Source organism: Podarcis cretensis, assembly GCF_951804945.1.
Source record: "Podarcis cretensis genome assembly, chromosome: 13".
NCBI classification, from domain to species: Eukaryota; Metazoa; Chordata; class Lepidosauria; order Squamata; family Lacertidae; genus Podarcis; species Podarcis cretensis.
The window spans coordinates 42947825-42965372 of record NC_137182.1 but is presented as its reverse complement, the minus strand read 5'-3'; the positions used below and the strand labels follow the sequence as shown (position 1 = coordinate 42965372).

General features: G+C 42.0%; 3 protein-coding genes across 4 annotated transcripts in view; 1 reads left to right on the top strand and 2 right to left on the bottom strand.

The window, feature by feature from the left end:
• The window catches only part of LOC307201264 (angiogenin-3-like), a 346417-nt gene that overhangs the window by 269336 nt on the left and 59533 nt on the right, over positions 1–17548 (top strand). The window lies entirely within an intron of this gene.
• LOC307201278 (ribonuclease pancreatic-like) overlaps positions 1–17548 on the bottom strand; it is an 86679-nt gene that overhangs the window by 58419 nt on the left and 10712 nt on the right. The gene's annotated exons all lie outside the window — the stretch shown is intronic.
• LOC307201243 (uncharacterized protein) lies at positions 164–5387 on the bottom strand. The gene is made up of 3 exons (XM_079950288.1): positions 5370–5387; positions 5084–5162; positions 164–1995 (listed from the first exon to the last, which is right to left on the bottom strand). The coding sequence occupies exons 1-3, from the start codon at positions 5370–5372 to the stop codon at positions 953–955; spliced, it is 1125 nt and encodes a 374-aa protein (XP_079806414.1). The 5' UTR covers positions 5373–5387; the 3' UTR covers positions 164–952.

Sequence of the window (17548 nt, the reverse complement as noted above, 5' to 3'; positions counted from 1 at the left end):
CTGGCCCCTGGCCTCTTAAGTGAGATGGGCGCACAACCCCAGAGTCTGTCAAGACTGGCCCGTATGGGCAGGGGTACCTTTACCTTTACCTTTATTTGTGTCTTCTGGAAAATATATGTTGAAAATCATTTTGTACACAAGTGTGAAAAGTGCACGGAACACATTTTTAAACTATTGATTCTTCATTTGATTTGATTTGTATAACAACAGTGGGACAGGTTGCAGAGTTCAGCAAATACAAAGCAAAATGAAGGAACAAATTTAGCAAAGGGATTTATAGCTTATAAATAGTAGCTCATCCGGAAGTCATTCAGCCTGGGTCACCTGCATTGTGCACAAACTAGGACAGGGGTAGGCAAACTAAGGCCTGGCGGCTGGATCTGGCCCAATCGCCATCTCAATCCAGCCGGCGGACGGTCCGGGAATCAGCGTGTTTTTACAAGGATAGAATGTGTCCTTTTATTTAAAATGCATCTCTGGGTTATTTCTGGGGCATAAGAATTCGTTCACCCCCCCCCCCAATGTAGCCCTGCCCACCACATGGTCTGAGGTACGGTGGACCACCCCATGGCTGAAAAAGGTTGCTGACCCCTGAACTAGGATATGCTTTTCTAGCTGTAGCCTAAGGAGTTTTGCATAAACTTGGACAAGTATATCTATGTATCCTATCAAGATGTATATGTCTATATGAGAGTATATAATATGTGTAATAATCATTAATCTCACTTGGTCTTTAGCTTTTGCATCTCTATATACCACTCAGTGACATAGTTGTCAACGTTTCCCTTTTCTTGCGAGGAATCCTATTTGGAATAAGGGAAAGGTTGACAGCTATGCTCAGCAAATTCCCCCTTAGCTCAGGAGAGCTCTATATTTTCTAAATATAGTAATCAATAGTAATCAATCATATTTTATAATAGAAAGGGTGCCTTTTGGCCTAACACTTTTCTTTTCACTTATTGGAAGGTGGCAAAGGAATATCTGTAGGTGGAGTAGAATCACCCGTAAATTTCATATCACGGCAGAACAAGACCGCTTCCTTGCCCAAACCCAGCTCGTATTGCCATATGTACATCTTCTCATGGGGCTGCACGGTTACACTAATAGCTTCTTCGATCTCAGTGGCTTCATTCCAGTTTTCCTGCTCTGTGTTGACCCTATTCCCACCATACTCAGCAGTGAGAGAGAACTGATACTTGGCAATGGCTTCAGTGAGTGCACCCGACTGATATGAGCCAGTCATGGAAACCTTCCAGTTGTGCTCCACACTGGTCATCTTCTTCTTGTTGTATCCCACTTTCTTGGTGATCTTCTTATTCCATACAATGGGAGTGCTGGACTCATTGGAGATGGTCTTGATAGGTTCCCATCTACCATAAGCTGAGCCATGGGTAATAGCCATTCCTCCAGGGAGCATGTTCACAACATCACTATGGAAGGAGTATGTTTCAGCATCCACATTTTCGTGGAAGTTGGTGCATCTATAGTACTGGACCCCCCATTCATCATGGGGCTTTACAAAGTAATAGTAATTCTTGATGCCCCAGTAATAGAGACCATCCTTGCAAGCTGGGTGAAGTGTGTATTCAACTGCATCTGTATCTTCATGCATATTACTGACCCGACGGTAAACACCTCTTTTCTGGAAAATGATATAGAAGGATCCAAAGGCTGAGAGGTAATGGTCCCCTCCGCGGCAGTTGGGATGGAGGCTGTATACTACAGCACCTAAGTCTTTATTCATGTTGCTGACACGGCGATAGTTGTCTCCTTTGATGATGTAGAATAGGTCATCCTCATGGGCTAAGTAGTGATCTCCTCCCATGCACGAACTGTGCAGGCTAAACACTTCGAGGTCTTTGCCCTCGTGGAAATTGGTGGACCTCATGTAGCAGCCCAGGTCTGAGCGGACAATGTAGTAATATGCATCTACCCCACAGAAATCAACCCCTGGGGCTTTGTTCTTAGGGACTATCTGTGGCATGGTGCTTGATTCTAGGAAAAGAAAGCAATGTATTCAGTTAGATCAGAAGATTTCACAAATTGATCATTTATTTACTCTATTTACTTATTTTATTATTTATGAAAATGAAATAATTAACAGAATTTGCTGATGTCTTGGAAAACTGTCTCAATGCTTTAACACAATATACCTGCCAGAGCCAAATATAATTCCAAAGGTAAATGATTACTAATTAATTGTGAGGTGCTTTAAAGACGAAGCAAACACCTTCTCCTTGTGAAGACATATTTCTCTATCTATTTCTCTCTCCATTTGATAGGAGACCCACCCACCCCTTCTAAGGAATATAAATTGTATTTGACAGGCTGATAAGTTTTAAAAGCAGTTTGCCTTGTGATTTTAGGAAATGGCTGTTTGGGAAATGAAAGATCCAGATTTTGCTGGAAACTAATGCTTTTTTGAAGGCTCAGTGTGGCAAAAACACTGACATCCATCACTGCTGTGCTTGCTCACAAAGAGAAGCTCTTTGCACCTCTCCCTTGTTCAGAACATATTAAAGAGTGGGCCTTCAATACTGAAGCCCCATTAAATGGAGAGGCTGTGCCAGTGGATTTTGTTTTTTGTTTTGTTTTGTTTTTTTAAATAATATTTTATTAATTTTACAATACAAAATTATAAGAACATAGCACACATTTTTTCACAAATACATTCTTTTTTGGACTTCCCTCAGCTCTTCTGACAATCCTCCGTTTTGATTCTTTTTTACGCATTTCCTAATTTTATATTGTCTTATAATGATAACCTTCCTCCTCCCTACACCCTTTTTAACAATATTTTTAATATTAATTCTTCACAGAGCTTCTTGCAAACCAACAAACATTATTTGTTCATCGCATCTACTTTTCAAATAATCTACAAATTTACTCCAGTCCTCGGTGAACCTATGGTTCCGTCAGTTTCGGATCTTTCCTGTTAATTTCTCGAGTTCTGCATAGTCCATTAATTTCATTCTCCATTCTTCCATCATTGGTATCTCTTCTTGTTTCCATTTTTGGGCCAATAATGTCCTTGCAGCTGTTACAGCATATAAAAAAAGCTTACGTTCTTTTCTATTTATTTCACTTCCAACCATGCCTAACAGAAATGCCTCTGGTTTCTTTACAAATATATATTTCAACATTTTTTTCAATTCATTGTATATGATTTCCCAGAAGCATTTCACCTTTTTACACTCCCACCACATATGATAAAATGTTCCCTCTTTTTCTTTACATTTCCAATATTTGTTACACACTTTGTACAGAGCCAGTGGATTTTGAGGGGATATTTACTGAGGCCTTTTGTGGGCACCATACCAGGGCACCCAGGTACTCATGAGTGCCATGCTGGTAACTGCTGTTCGAATTAATTTCCTATCTCAGCTGTGATGGGAAGAGACTGCCTAACAGCTCAGAATATCTTGGAAGGAGGAGCAAAATTCAGATCCGAAGCTGCTTATCTCATTGTGTGCATAAACTGACACCACCCTTTCACTCATACAGCACTGGAAGGGGCAAATAAACTTGTGTGCATGAACCGACACCACCCGATCTCCCATACAGCGCTGGAAGGGGCAGATAAACTTGTGTGCATGAACCGACACCACCCGTTCTCCCATACAGCACTGGAAGGGACAGATAAACTTACTTGCCTACCCTCAACCTCAGTACAGCAACTACAGCAATAGTACTATAGTGCCAGACTGTTGAGCTTCAGAGCTAGGAGAGGATGGAAGTACACATCTATGGGGGCTGTGGGGGAAGAGAAGAGACTTCCCAATTCTTTATTCCCCCTCGTATTTTCTTGTGGCGTCTGTTTGTTCCTTCTAACAGCAACGTGTCCAGGAGGTGCAGATTGTTAAGACTAGATGAGCATCCCTGCTTGGGATTGCCATGCTGTAAGATCTGCACCCCCTCCATGCAGACTGAAGGTTTAAATATGTGTATAAATCATATTTCTTAAAGCTACAACAGTCTCTACCATGTCTTCAATTTTCCAAAGGAGCACTGGGTGAGTCCCTGGAACACCTTGGGATCTTGCTACAGCTCGGCAGAGGAAAGTGTTCTTGAATATGCATGAATGTCATTTTTAAATTCAAACTCAGCTGCTGGAATACGTGGTTTGTTTTAGTAGAATGGTTGTTGTATTATTAAAAGCAACTTCATTTAACTTGTACTGTTATTGCTTAAATAAAAACATTAGAGTGACGTATACATCCTGTGTTCTTGGGTCTCTTCCTCACTCTGCACAAGAAGGGCTGGTAGTCTGATCAGCCACTAAACTCCACCATTTGGGTGTTTTTGATTCAGGAATATAAAAAGAGGGGCATAATAGAAGTTTATAAGATTATGCGTGACACTAAAGAAGTGGCTATTCCTCTCTCCCTCTTCTGGTGCCATAACTCTAGAGCTCAAGAGGTCCTATTAAAATAGCCTGACAGCAGAGTCAGTGATAGGCAAAAGAAGATACATTTCCACACAATGCAAAACCACTTTATGAAATAAATGATCACGAAGCATTGAGATAGCCATTGTCTCCTGGTGACTATATGCAGCCGTACACCTTGCTACTCAAGAAACACTCAGTTTGTATAGGATTGCATTCTGAAAGAGATCTGGAGGTTGGGATGGATTTTCCTAATATAAGATATACTTTATAAATTATTTATAAAAGAAATGTTCCAGGGAGCTCTGGCTTCTCTGTTGCTAAATCCTTCCCCTACCCAGAACCCCCTTCCAGTCCCATCTGCGTTCTCAAAGATACCCATGGGCCCCGTCCAAACCCAAGATGTTGCATATGAGTTCAGAATCTGGCAGGAATGGGGATTCTGCCTCTGGATCACATCATGATCTCATCCTGCAAGGTGTTTCATGACATTTAGAGGAGACTGAGTAAATGAAGGGAGTTCATTTACTTGTACTGTTATTGCTGAAATAAAAACCTTAGAGTTTATAATTATATCCTTTATAAGTATAAAGAGGTAGTTAGACCGCAGGTCCACCAAAAAGTACTCTCTTCCTTATGCCCCAAATTCTAAAGTAGTTTCTCTCCACTCCTGCCCAGTATCCCTCCAAGACTTACCAGTATTTGCACAGAAACTTTTGTAGTAGGTGGCAGCTGCTTCTCTTGGTGGAGAATGATGGAAATGTGTGAACACTTGCTACTTAAATAGGATAGAAGAGGCTATGGGTTAATGAGAAACTACACACCGCTCCTCCTACATTGGAACTAAAAAAAATTTTTTTGATTTTTTTTTTCAGATAATAAGCAGAGACACAACCACAAGAAAACCCTCCCACTCCCCTTCTCAGAGTGCAGAGTCTTCCAGGAACAAAAATATAGCATCAGCGGAACTTAGAATATCTACCATTTTCCAATGTTGTGGTCAAACAAATGAATCGTTCCATAATAGTCCATGTGATCCTGGTGGGCAGAAAGCATGTTCAGCGGATTGTGCATATTCCATAAAATCAAACCATTTAATAAGAAATGAATATCCCTTCCCCCTCAGTACGATGTTCTCCTTGTACTGCAGTTAGCTTTTCCATACGGCTTAAATCCCAGGTCTGTAAAATCCATGCTTCAAAGAGATCCGAATTAAATGCTCTTCCTCTTCTCCCAAACCTTTGGCTAGTTAAACAATCTATAGCTTTTTAAATTGGGGTGGATATTGTTTTGCTTGTTAGTATGTCATGTATTGTGGGACGTGGGTGGCGCTGTGGGTAAAACCTCAGTGCCTAGGGCTTGCCGATCGCATGGTCGGCGGTTCGAATCCCCACGGCGGGGTGAGCTCCCGTCTTTCGGTCCCAGCTCCTGCCCACCTAGCAGTTCGAAAGCACCCCTAAGTGCAAGTAGATAAATAGGTACCGCTTTATAGCGGGAAGGTAAACGGCGTTTCCGTGTGCTGCGCTGGTGCTGGCTCGCCAGAGCAGCTTCGTCACGCTGGCCACGTGACCTGGAGGTGTCTCCGGACAGCGCTGGCCCTCGGCCTCTTAAGTGAGATGGGCGCACAACCCTAGAGTCGGACATGACTGGCCCGTACGGGCAGGGGTACCTTTACCTTTACCTTATGTCATGTATTCTTATGTTTTTATAAGGTGAACTGTCCTGTGATCTGAGGATGAAGGGTGATATAGAGTTTTAATAAATAATAATAAAACCTGAATGCATTTTTACACATGTATGCTGTGGCCATATTGGGAATACGTATTTCTCAACCCCTCATCTCACAAAGAGGATATTGGGGGAGATAATGAAGTAATCTTGCAATTAATTGTATAACATTTGAATGGGTGTATGTACAAGTGATTTACAACTTCCAATGAATTTTATTAAGTGAATTCTGGGTAAGCACAGGAACCACCGGAGTCTCTCCCCATTTTGGGATTGGGATGTGCAGAACATAGTTTTGATCTAAGCTTCTATTGTCCAGGAAGATCCCCAATTCCGCTTTCTCCCCACAACACCTCTGTAAGTTAGGTTTCTCTGAGGCGCAAAGGAAAACCTGCTTCCTAAGGCTAATAAGCGGGAGTGTCTGTATGTTGATTTTCAATTACTTCATTATTATATAAGTACAAATCCTGATGCGCTTTCTAATTTTGCATCTCATGTTCTTTGGCCCCAGGAAAAACGCCATAAATCTCAACCGGATGCAATAAAGCCAAACATAAAAATTTTAAGTGTTCGTCTACCCACAATGCAATAAGGAGATCTATCCTTCCCCAACTGAAAGTGTTCACAAAGACAGAACAGAGTTGGTCCACTCACGAGGCAAGGTGAGGCGACTGCCTTAGGCGGCAGGATGCACTGAGGCAGCAGCTGTCAACATTTCTTCCCTTCTAGTACCCTTCTCCCTGATGCAAGTCTTCCTTCACCCATTCTTGCCTGGTGGAAATGGGGGAGCTATTTTGGGGGACATCTTACATGCCAAAATGTCTCAGACCCTGAAACCACCAAGAACACCCCAAACACATGGCATCACTGTTAAAAGACCTCCACTGACTTTGCATCAGCTACGGGCTTGGTTCAGAGTTGTTGTACTCAAGCTTCTTGTATTCGTGTACAAATCCCTGAATACTTTACATCCAGGATACCTCAGAAATAGCCTGAGGTATCCCTGAGATCACTGGAGGAAGCATGGTTAATGCTTCTCTATGGACCACAAGTGTGTCTCATGTCAACAAGGAGTTGTGCCTACAGTGTTGTGGGCCCAACTCTATGGAACGTCCTGCCACAAGAAGTTAGGCAGACACTCTCCCTACTGACTTTCAGAGGTGTTGTCAAAGCTGTTTTATTTCAGAGGGCCTTTGCTTCCTGAATGCTTCTCAGAAGGTTAAAATGGCCACTGCTGGTGGTTGTTTTTCTTTTCTGAGAGAGAGATTTAAAATTCTTGAGGTTTTAAATCTTGGAAGTTTAAGTGATGTTTTAAATTGTGTATATGGTACATTTTATTGTTAAAGACAACCTGAGACCTAGGAGGAGGAAAGTGGGATATTATTTCTATAAATAAATAAATAAATAAATAAATAAATAAATAAATAAATAAATAAATATTGCATCCATTCAAAGAAACAGAAGTGGGAGAAAAATGTATTTGCCTGGCATTCAAAAGCTAATAACATCAGCGGTGGGCAAGCCTGATGAGGGAGAGCACTACACAACCAGGGGCTACCACTGGCAAGGCCTCTTCTCTTGCTGCCCCCCTTGGCACCTCTGTTGGAGGGGGCACACAGACAAGGGCTTCAAGTTGTTGATTAGCAGTTTCCAAGTGCACAGCGGAATGATGAGGAATACGTGCTCATACTCTATATTGCTTTATTTACATTTCAAAGCTGGTAGATTACAGAAATGCATCTTGACTCTGCCGGAGCAGAAAAGGCATCCTCTCTCCTCTGAAGCACGGAGAGAATCACACTGTGTGAGAACAGTGAAAAACAGGAAACCAGTGTACGTCACATCCAGCCTCCCTTTTCCCGTGGGAAACTCCAACAGTACTCTGACTGGAATGTAAACATTGTCTTGTGACAAGCCTTTCGCTGCACAGTGAAGAGAGCAGAAACCAACATCCTCCCCCTTTCTGTGAACACCACTGGGCAGCGTGTTCGTACATTATCAGTACAAACCCAACTTCTGCACATAGGTACAGTGTTGATCCCTTGATACAATCTTGGACAATACATCAGCAGGAATTTCATTACCTGGCATATAGGACACCGTTACGAGACCCTTCTGAATACGTTCCCTAGCATGTTGCACCTTCAATTGCAAGTGCTTCGTGCTTTGCTTACAACCTTCAGAATTCAGCAAAGCCAAACATGCTTTGTTGTCCTGGTAAACCTGGATTGGACATTTGACAGGAATTTTCATGTCTTTGCACAATTGTAACAACCATTCACAATCTTTAAGTGAATAAGACAGTGCATTCAGTTCAGCTTCACAAGTACTTAAGCTAACTGTTGTTTGCTTCTTGCATGACCAATCAAATAGAACCCGATTGTACATGTAGCAAACTCCAGACGTACTTTTCCTGTCTGTAGTGTCACTTCCAAAACTTGCATCTGCAAATATCTCAAGACCACCAGACTTCTGATTGTTAAATCTCAGTCTGTAATGCATAGTGCCTTTCAAATACCGCGCTATGCGTTTCAGAGCTTTCCAATCCTTAACAGTAGGATTGTTGACTTGTCTGCTTAGCAAATTACAGCTAACAGCAATGTCTGGTCTTGAACATCTGGCAATGAAGTTTAGCTTGCCTAGCACACTTCTGTACAGTGTAGTGTCAGAAAATGCTTCTTCAGTGTCATCTACCTGATAACCTGTTATCATCGGTGTGTCTACAGGGTTAGCATCCATCAGGTTTAGTTTGTTTAACACATCAGCAATTTTCCGTGACTGGTGTACTAGAATGTTACCATCTTGATCTCTCTCTATTTCCAGAGATAGGTAGTTGTTTACCTCACCAAGATCTTTCATGTCAAAGTGTTCTTTCATTTGAGCTAGGGCGTTATTGTACATTGTGACATCATCCCAAAAGAATAAAAGATCATCAACATAAAACAAGCAATACAGTTTCTTTTGCCCCTCCTCTTTGACAAATACACATGGATCAGCTTTCCCTTGCTTAAAACCTAGAGAAAACAATACTTCAGTGAGTTTTGTGTGCCAACACTGTGCACTTTGTTTGAGACCATAAAGGGATTTTTTCAGAGCACAAACAAATCCCTGTTTTACCTGTACGCCATCAGGTGGAAGCATATAAAGAGATTCACCTAGAGATCCGTACAGAAAAGCTGTATTCACATCATGGTGACTAATGTGTAGATTCTCCTCTGCAGCTAGCTTGAGCATAAGCCTAATGCTTTCATACCTCACTGTGGGTGAGTAGGTCTCGTGATAGTCTTCACCTGGTACCTGTGCAAAACCTCTGGCTACCAATCTGGCTTTGTGTCTGACTATCTTGCCATTTTGATCAGTCTTCGCTTTGAAGACCCATTTGCTTCCAAGCAGTTTCATTCCTGGAACTACTGGAACAAGTTCCCATGTTTTGTTCCTTTCCAAGGAATCAAGCTCAGCCTTCATGGCATTTAACCATGGTTCAGCTTCCTTTGAATCCAAATCCTGGATCTCTTGGAAACTTGAAGGTTCAAATACCTTCTTGGAGCTTTTAACAGCTGTTACTGCTACCTTAGCAAACTCATCAGCAAATCTCTTTGGAGGTCTGCCTTTTGTGGCTCTTTGTGACCTGCGAATTAGCCTTAGGTCTTCAACACTCTCCTCTTCCTTCTTTGGAGAAAAGCGACCTATTGTGAACAATGGTTCCTCCAATTCTTGATCAGAGCTTTCAGAGGGTCGCATAGAGGCTTTCGCACTCTTGAAATCCTCTGAATCACCTGATTCAGTTTCAGACTCAGAATCAGAACTTTCATCAGTGGGTGTGGGTTGCTGTGGTTGCTTTTGACTATCCTCAGTCTCATCACTGTCATCAGGATAACATTGGAAAATTCCCACATTCTCCCCCCACTTGGCATTGTACTCAACACTTCTTGTGAGCTTAATAGTCTTAGAGTCAGTCATCCTTATTCTGTAAGAACCTTTCTCATAACCTAGAAAGATACCATGCAAACCACACTTGTCTAACTTGGAGGTTTGTGGTGAGTGAACCCACATGTCAGAACCAAAAATTTTCATGTGTTTGATGTATGGTTTCTTGCCAAACATCTTCTCATAGGGGGTACAACCAATCGCTGAAGATAACCTGCGATTATAACTGTAAGTGAAACATGAGAGAGCTTCGGCCCAATAACTCTCTGGAAGATTTGCATCATGTAGCAAAGTTTTTAACCCTTGAGGCAATGTCTGATTTGCTCGTTCCGCAAGTCCATTCTGCCATGGCGAGCGAGGACTAGACAAATCGTGTTGAATTCCTTTCTCAGACAGAAAAGCTTCAAACTGCTGAGAAGTGAATTCTCCCCCGCGATCTGTGAAAAGAATTTTTATCTTCTTACCATGCACATTTCCCAACCAAGCACAGAATTCCTTGAACCTAGGAAAAGCCTCTGATTTCTGCTTGAGATTGTACACATAAATATACCTGGAAAATGTATCAATAAGAACCATGAAGTACCTATTTCCTCCCAAAGAGGGCGCTAGTGGTCCAACCAAATCAGCATGAACAATTTGGTATGGTTCTGTAGCTTGCCTACTAGACACCTTACCTTTCGCAGCCATTTTCACCTTGTTTGCTGCGCATGCCTTGCACTTCATGTGGTACCTGCAGGGTTTAATAGTCATACCTTCAACCAAGGCAGGCATTTTAGATACTGCCTCAAAATTCAAATGACCAAATTTTCGATGAAAATCATGAATACATTCTGCATGCAAACTTTTGTTGGAACCTGCAATGCAACAAGTGTCATCCTGCACAACATCATCATAATACAAAACATATAAACGATCAACATATTCAGCATACAATACATAATCATTTTTCTTTGTGATGATGCACCTTTTGTTCTTAAAGGAAACGTCAATGTTCCGCTCATTCAGCTGTCCAACGCTGAGCAAATTATGTTTGGCATCTGGCACATAAAGTACATTCTGTATCGATAAGTCCAAACTGTGAAGAACAACAGTTCCGTAGCCTTTACTGGGAATTGTGTGGTCATCCGCCTGGTGAATCGCACCTTCCTGCGGTGTAAAAGACACGAACAGTCGCTTATCGTTGCACATGTGGTGGGTTGCAGCCGAATCAACAACGAAGAAAGATCTAGACGTCTTCTGGACCTCTGTAACTTTTGGAGTGAAGCGTGAGACCATTGCCTTGTGCTGCGTTGTCCTGGACACTGGACCTTTGCCTTTGCTCTGGCCTTTTCCACGCGATGAGCTTTCGCTGCGCTGCTCTGTCTTGGCCCTGGGATATCTGCATTCCCTCTTCATATGGCCTAGACATCCACACGAGTAGCATTTCACTGCCTTCAAAGCTTTGGCGCCATCTGGTGGTTCCACTGCACTCTGGGATGACGTCTGTGAAGACTCCCCCTTTCCCATGCAGCTAGCACCCCGGCGAGCTGCTTCATTCTGAATCACGGCAGTAACATAATCCACTGTCAGCTGAGCGGTAGGCTGTACAGCAATCTGAGCTCTGAGACTCCCAACCTGAACCCAAAGATTGTAGTATCATGAAGGAATACACAGCCTCTGGAAAGTTGAGTCCTCTCTGTTGCAGCTCATGTCTCAGATTCTGCATCTCCATCAGATGTGTACGCACATCTCCACCTTCAGCAAGAGCCATATTATGCAGCTTGTTAAAATAAAACGTGGTAGATCCAGCTTCTGTCCTCAAGTGAGCCTCTCTCAAAGCACCCCAAATTTCTCTGGCTGAGGTCTTATCACGCAATAGACAGAGCTCTTCTGGGGATACTATCAATGTAAGAGTTCCCCTTGCTTTGGAATCTATAGCTTTCCATGCATCTGTAATTGGAGCTGGGGGGGTGTCTGTAATAACTTCAAACAGACCCTCTTTCCACAGAATAGCCTCTGCATAGATAACCCAGTCCGCATAATTTTTCTTATTGAGCTTGGGAATCCCACAAGCATCCTGAAGGGCCATCATGACTCTGGCATTAGCCTTCTGCGTCATCTCTGCTGCTTTAAACAAGCTGCTTTATACAAGCTGCATCTCTGCTGCTTCAAGCCTCATTCCAAAGGCAAGTTCAAAACAGCTTTCTCTCTGCTGCCCTAAATCATGCTGCGTCACTGTTATCAGCAGCTGCTTCAGCCCAAATGCACATTCTAAAGTTACTTTCGATTTCCCCAGCATAGGAGCTGTTCCTTTGATCCGTTGCCTGTGTCCGGCAAACGGCTTTAAAAGTTCAAAGTCCAGCCATAAAGCCATTAATTAGATGCTGGCAGGCTGCCCGGAGCAGTAGCACATACCTCATCAATCATCTTGACGCGCAGAGCAGATAGCGTCCGATCCGTCCTTCTGCATTCCGATCCTTTTGCCGGCACTCAGATGACTGCGTCTTTCTTCTGGGCCATAACCAAAATATTGATTAGCAGTTTCCAAGTGCACAGCGGAATGATGAGGAATACGTGCTCATACTCTATATTGCTTTATTTACATTTCAAAGCTGGTAGATTACAGAAATGCATCTTGACTCTGCCGGAGCAGAAAAGGCATCCTCTCTCCTCTGAAGCACGGAGAGAATCACACTGTGTGAGAACAGTGAAAAACAGGAAACCAGTGTACGTCACATCCAGCCTCCCTTTTCCCGTGGGAAACTCCAACAGTACTCTGACTGGAATGTAAACATTGTCTTGTGACAAGCCTTTCGCTGCACAGTGAAGAGAGCAGAAACCAACACAAGTGATCACTGCAGAGCTCAGGCAGTCTTTATGGGAAGAGGAGGTCCTTGAGGTACTGAGATTCTGAACCACATGAGTCAAAACCAGCATTTGAATTAGGGCTAGTAATCAAATGGCAACCAGAGTAAAGAGAAATGTTCCTTCTTGTGCCTCTAGGACAGTGAGGGGGCAGGGCTAAAAGAGCTATTGCTTTTAGCTATAAGGGCACATTCACCTTAGGCAGCCTCCCAGGACCAGAATGCCATTGGTGAGTGACCCAAAGTGGCTGTGGTCACCTCACACTCTCACGCCTGTGAACACAGGACACATGTATAAATCTCTCTGACCACCTGAACACTGTGTCTGATCTTTAGATTGGTTTTGCTGTTGCCAAATTAGTGGGATCTAGGGTTGGGAAGGCGACATAAAAAGTTGCTGAGGAGGGGTTGGATCAGGCCCCTGGACCCTCCCCTGTCCTAGGCCAACCCTCAAATCTTCTGGAAAAGGAAGAATGTATTTGTGTCTTCTGCAAAATATATGTTGAAAATCAGTTTGTACACAAGTGTAAAAAGTGCACAGAACACATTTTTAAACCATTGATTCTTCATTTTATTTTATTTGTATAACAGTGGGACAGGTTGCAGAGTTCAGCAAATACAAAGCAAAATGAAGGAACAAATTTAGCAAGGGATTTATAGCTTATAAATAGTAGCTCATCCGGAAGTCATTCAGCCTTTGTTACCTGCATTGTGCACAAACTAGGATGGGGGTAGGCAAACTAAGGCCCGGCGGCCGGATCTGGCCCAATCGCCTTCTCAATCCGGCCGGCGGACAGTCCGGGAATCAGCATGTTTTTACAAGGATAGAATGTGTCCTTTTATTTAAAATGCATCTCTGGGTTATTTCTGGGGCATAGGAATTTGTTCACCACTCCCCAATATAGCCCTGCCCACCACATGGTCTGAGGTACGGTGGACCACCCCATGGCTGAAAAAGGTTGCTGACCCCTGAACTAGGATATGCTTTTCTAGCTGTAGCCTAAGGAGTTTTGCAGAAACTTGGACAAGTATATCTATGTAGCCTATCAAGATGTATATGTCTATATGAGAGTATATAATATGTCTAATAATCATTAATCTCACTTGGTCTTTAGCTTTTGCATCTCTATATACCACTCAGCGACATAGCTGTCAACGTTTCCCTTTTCTTGCGAGGAATCCTATTCGGAATAAGGGAAAGGTTGACAGCTATGCTCAGCGAATTCCCCCTTAGCTCAGGAGAGCTCTATATTTTCTAAATATAGTAATCAATAGTAATCAATCATAGTAATCAATCAGATTTTATAATAGAGAGGAAGCGTTTGAGGGTGCCTTTCGGTCTAACATTTTTCACTTATCAGAAGGTGGTAAAGGAATATCTGTAGGTGGAGTAGAATTATCACTAAATTTTATATCATGGCAGAACAAGACCGCTTCCTTGCCCAAGCCCATCTCAAACTGCCATATGTACATCTTGCCATAGGGCTGCACGGTTACACTAATAGCTTCTTCGATCTCAGTGGCTTCATTCCAGTTTTCCTGCTCTGTGTTGACCCTCTTCCCACCATACTCAGCAGTGAGAGAGAACTGATACTTGGCAATGGCTTCAGTGAGTGCACCCGACTGATATGAGCCAGTCATGGAAACCTTCCAGTTGTGCTCCACACTGGTCATCTTCTTCTTGTTGTATCCCACTTTCTTGGTGATCTTCTTATTCCATACAATGGGAGTGCTGGACTCATTGGAGATGGTCTTGATAGGTTCCCATCTACCATAAGCTGGACCATAGGTAATAGCCATTCCTCCAGGGAGCATGTTCACAACATCCCTATGGAAGGAGTATGTTTCAGCATCCACATTTTCGTGGAAGTTGGTGCATCTATAGTACTGGACCCCCCTTTCATCATGGGGTTTTACAAAGTAATAGTAATTCTTGATGCCCCAGTAATAGAGACCATCCTTGCAAGTTGGGTGAAGTGTGTATTCAACTGCATCTTTATCTTCATTCATATTACTGATCCGACGGTAAACCCCTCTTTTCTTGAAAATGATATAGAAGAATCCAAAGGCTGAGAGGTAATGGTCCCCTCCGCGGCAGTTGGGATGGAGGCTGTATACTATAGCATCCGAGACTTTATTCATGTTGCAGACACGGCGATAGTTTTCTCCTTTGATGATGTAGAATAGGTCATCCTCATGGGCTAAGTAGTGATCTCCTCCCTGGCAGGAACTGTGCAGGCTAAACACTTCGAGGTCTTTGCCCTCATTGAAATTGGTGGACCTCATGTAGCAGCCCAGGTCTGAGCGGACAATGTAGTAATATTCATCTACCCCACAGAAATCAACCCCTGGGGCTTTGTTCTTAGGGACTATCTCTGGCATGGTGCTTGATTCTAGGAAAAGAAAGCAATGTATTCAGTTAGATCAGAAGATTTCACAAATTGATCATTTATTTACTCTATTTACTTATTTTATTATTTATGAAAATGAAATAATTAACAGAATTTGCTGATGTCTTGGAAAACTGTCTCAATGCTTTAACACAATATACCTGCCAGAGCCAAATATAATTCCAAAGGTAAATGATTACTAATTAATTGTGAGGTGCTTTAAAGACGAAGCAAACACCTTCTCCTTGTGAAGACATATTTCTCTATCTATTTCTCTCTCCATTTGATAGGAGACCCACCCACCCCTTCTAAGGAATATAAATTGTATTTGACAGGCTGATAAGTTTTAAAAGCAGTTTGCCTTGTGATTTTAGGAAATGGCTGTTTGGGAAATGAAAGATCCAGATTTTGCTGGAAACTAATGCTTTTTTGAAGGCTCAGTGTGGCAAAAACACTGACATCCATCACTGCTGTGCTTGCTCACAAAGAGAAGCTCTTTGCACCTCTCCCTTGTTCAGAACATATTAAAGAGTGGGCCTTCAATACTGAAGCCCCATTAAATGGAGAGGCTGTGCCAGTGGATTTTGTTTTTTGTTTTGTTTTGTTTTTTTAAATAATATTTTATTAATTTTACAATACAAAATTATAAGAACATAGCACACATTTTTTCACAAATACATTCTTTTTTGGACTTCCCTCAGCTCTTCTGACAATCCTCCGTTTTGATTCTTTTTTACGCATTTCCTAATTTTATATTGTCTTATAATGATAACCTTCCTCCTCCCTACTCCCTTTTTAACAATATTTTTAATATTAATTCTTCACAGAGCTTCTTGCAAACCAACAAACATTATTTGTTCATCGCATCTACTTTTCAAATAATCTACAAATTTACTCCAGTCCTCGGTGAACCTATGGTTCCGTCAGTTTCGGATCTTTCCTGTTAATTTCTCGAGTTCTGCATAGTCCATTAATTTCATTCTCCATTCTTCCATCATTGGTAATGAGGCATCTAATCATAAGCCTGCATTTTTATCAAGCTTATATTTTTTGATCAAGGTTGTATCTTAAAAATGAGTTCAAATTCACAAATGATTCATGCCAGGCAGGAACTAGGCTGGCTAAGATTTTGGCAGATGTTCATCCTCTTCGCCAGAGAGGCCCTCTGGTTTATTGCGGTCATAAAAGGCTGAGCGAGGTCACTGACCTTGCATGTTGCAGAGTACAATTAAGCTACAATTAAGTTGGTAAATAGTAAGAATTATTGTGCCTCCCATTAGAGACTTGAGCCACATTTTCCTAAGGGCAAGAGCTAATGGAAATAGGGAAAGAAAGTGTTTTTAAGTTTTTTCTTACTTCGAAAACGTCTTTGCTTATAAAAAAATTATATATTATGTATTAAAAATATATTGGCTTAAATGTAATTATGCAAAGGAATTAGAAGCTAAGAAATGTTAAATCCTTATGCTAGATTCTTATTTCATATAGTTGGAGGAGATCACAGGGGCCATCAGCCACCAGCCTAGCCCCCCCTTGCCAACCAAGAAAGCACCATCAGAGCACTCTAGACAGATGGTTGTCAGGTTTTTGTTTAAAGGAACCTCCAATGAAGGAGATCTTTCATTGATGATGCGTACAAAAGATCTTTGATACCTGTTTAAAATAGAATTAGCCACCATCTGTTTTAGCCATCTGCTCTATTTTAGAATTAAGGGGGCAAAGGTGATTTGGTAATTAAGGTGCCTTGTAGAGGTTAATGGCTACTTGTTTGCCAATTATAAATATAGCTTTTATTTCCCATAAAAGGGCAAAAGGAAATGGGTGTATCTTTTGTGATTGGTTCTAGCAAACAGCCAATAGGAATTTCAACCAGGCTGATTGGACAGAGGCAGCCACAGGAGGAGCAAGGGGGCTGGATTAAGGAAATATAAGTGCTGGCCAGAATGGCAGGAGGCCAGGCCAGAGCTTGGTAACCATATACCACTGTGCCTCATATTTATTTGTCTGACAAATAAATTATTATTTTAATTTCTCTATTGCTGCGTTGAATATTTCATTCCAGCTAAGCGTTAACCACAAGCAGGGTGCTACAGTATCTCTTCTTGTTTCCATTTTTGGGCCAATAATGTCCTTGCAGCTGTTACAGCATATAAAAAAAGCTTACGTTCTTTTCTATTTATTTCACTTCCAACCATGCCTAACAGAAATGCCTCTGGTTTCTTTACAAATATATATTTCAACATTTTTTTCAATTCATTATATATGATTTCCCA

Coding starts and splice junctions, on each gene's coding strand:
- LOC307201243 (XM_079950288.1), bottom strand. Junction 1,996..5,083: donor AAGTTTCTGTGCAAATACTG/GTAAGTCTTGGA, acceptor TTCTTTTCCTAG/AATCAAGCACCATGCCACAG.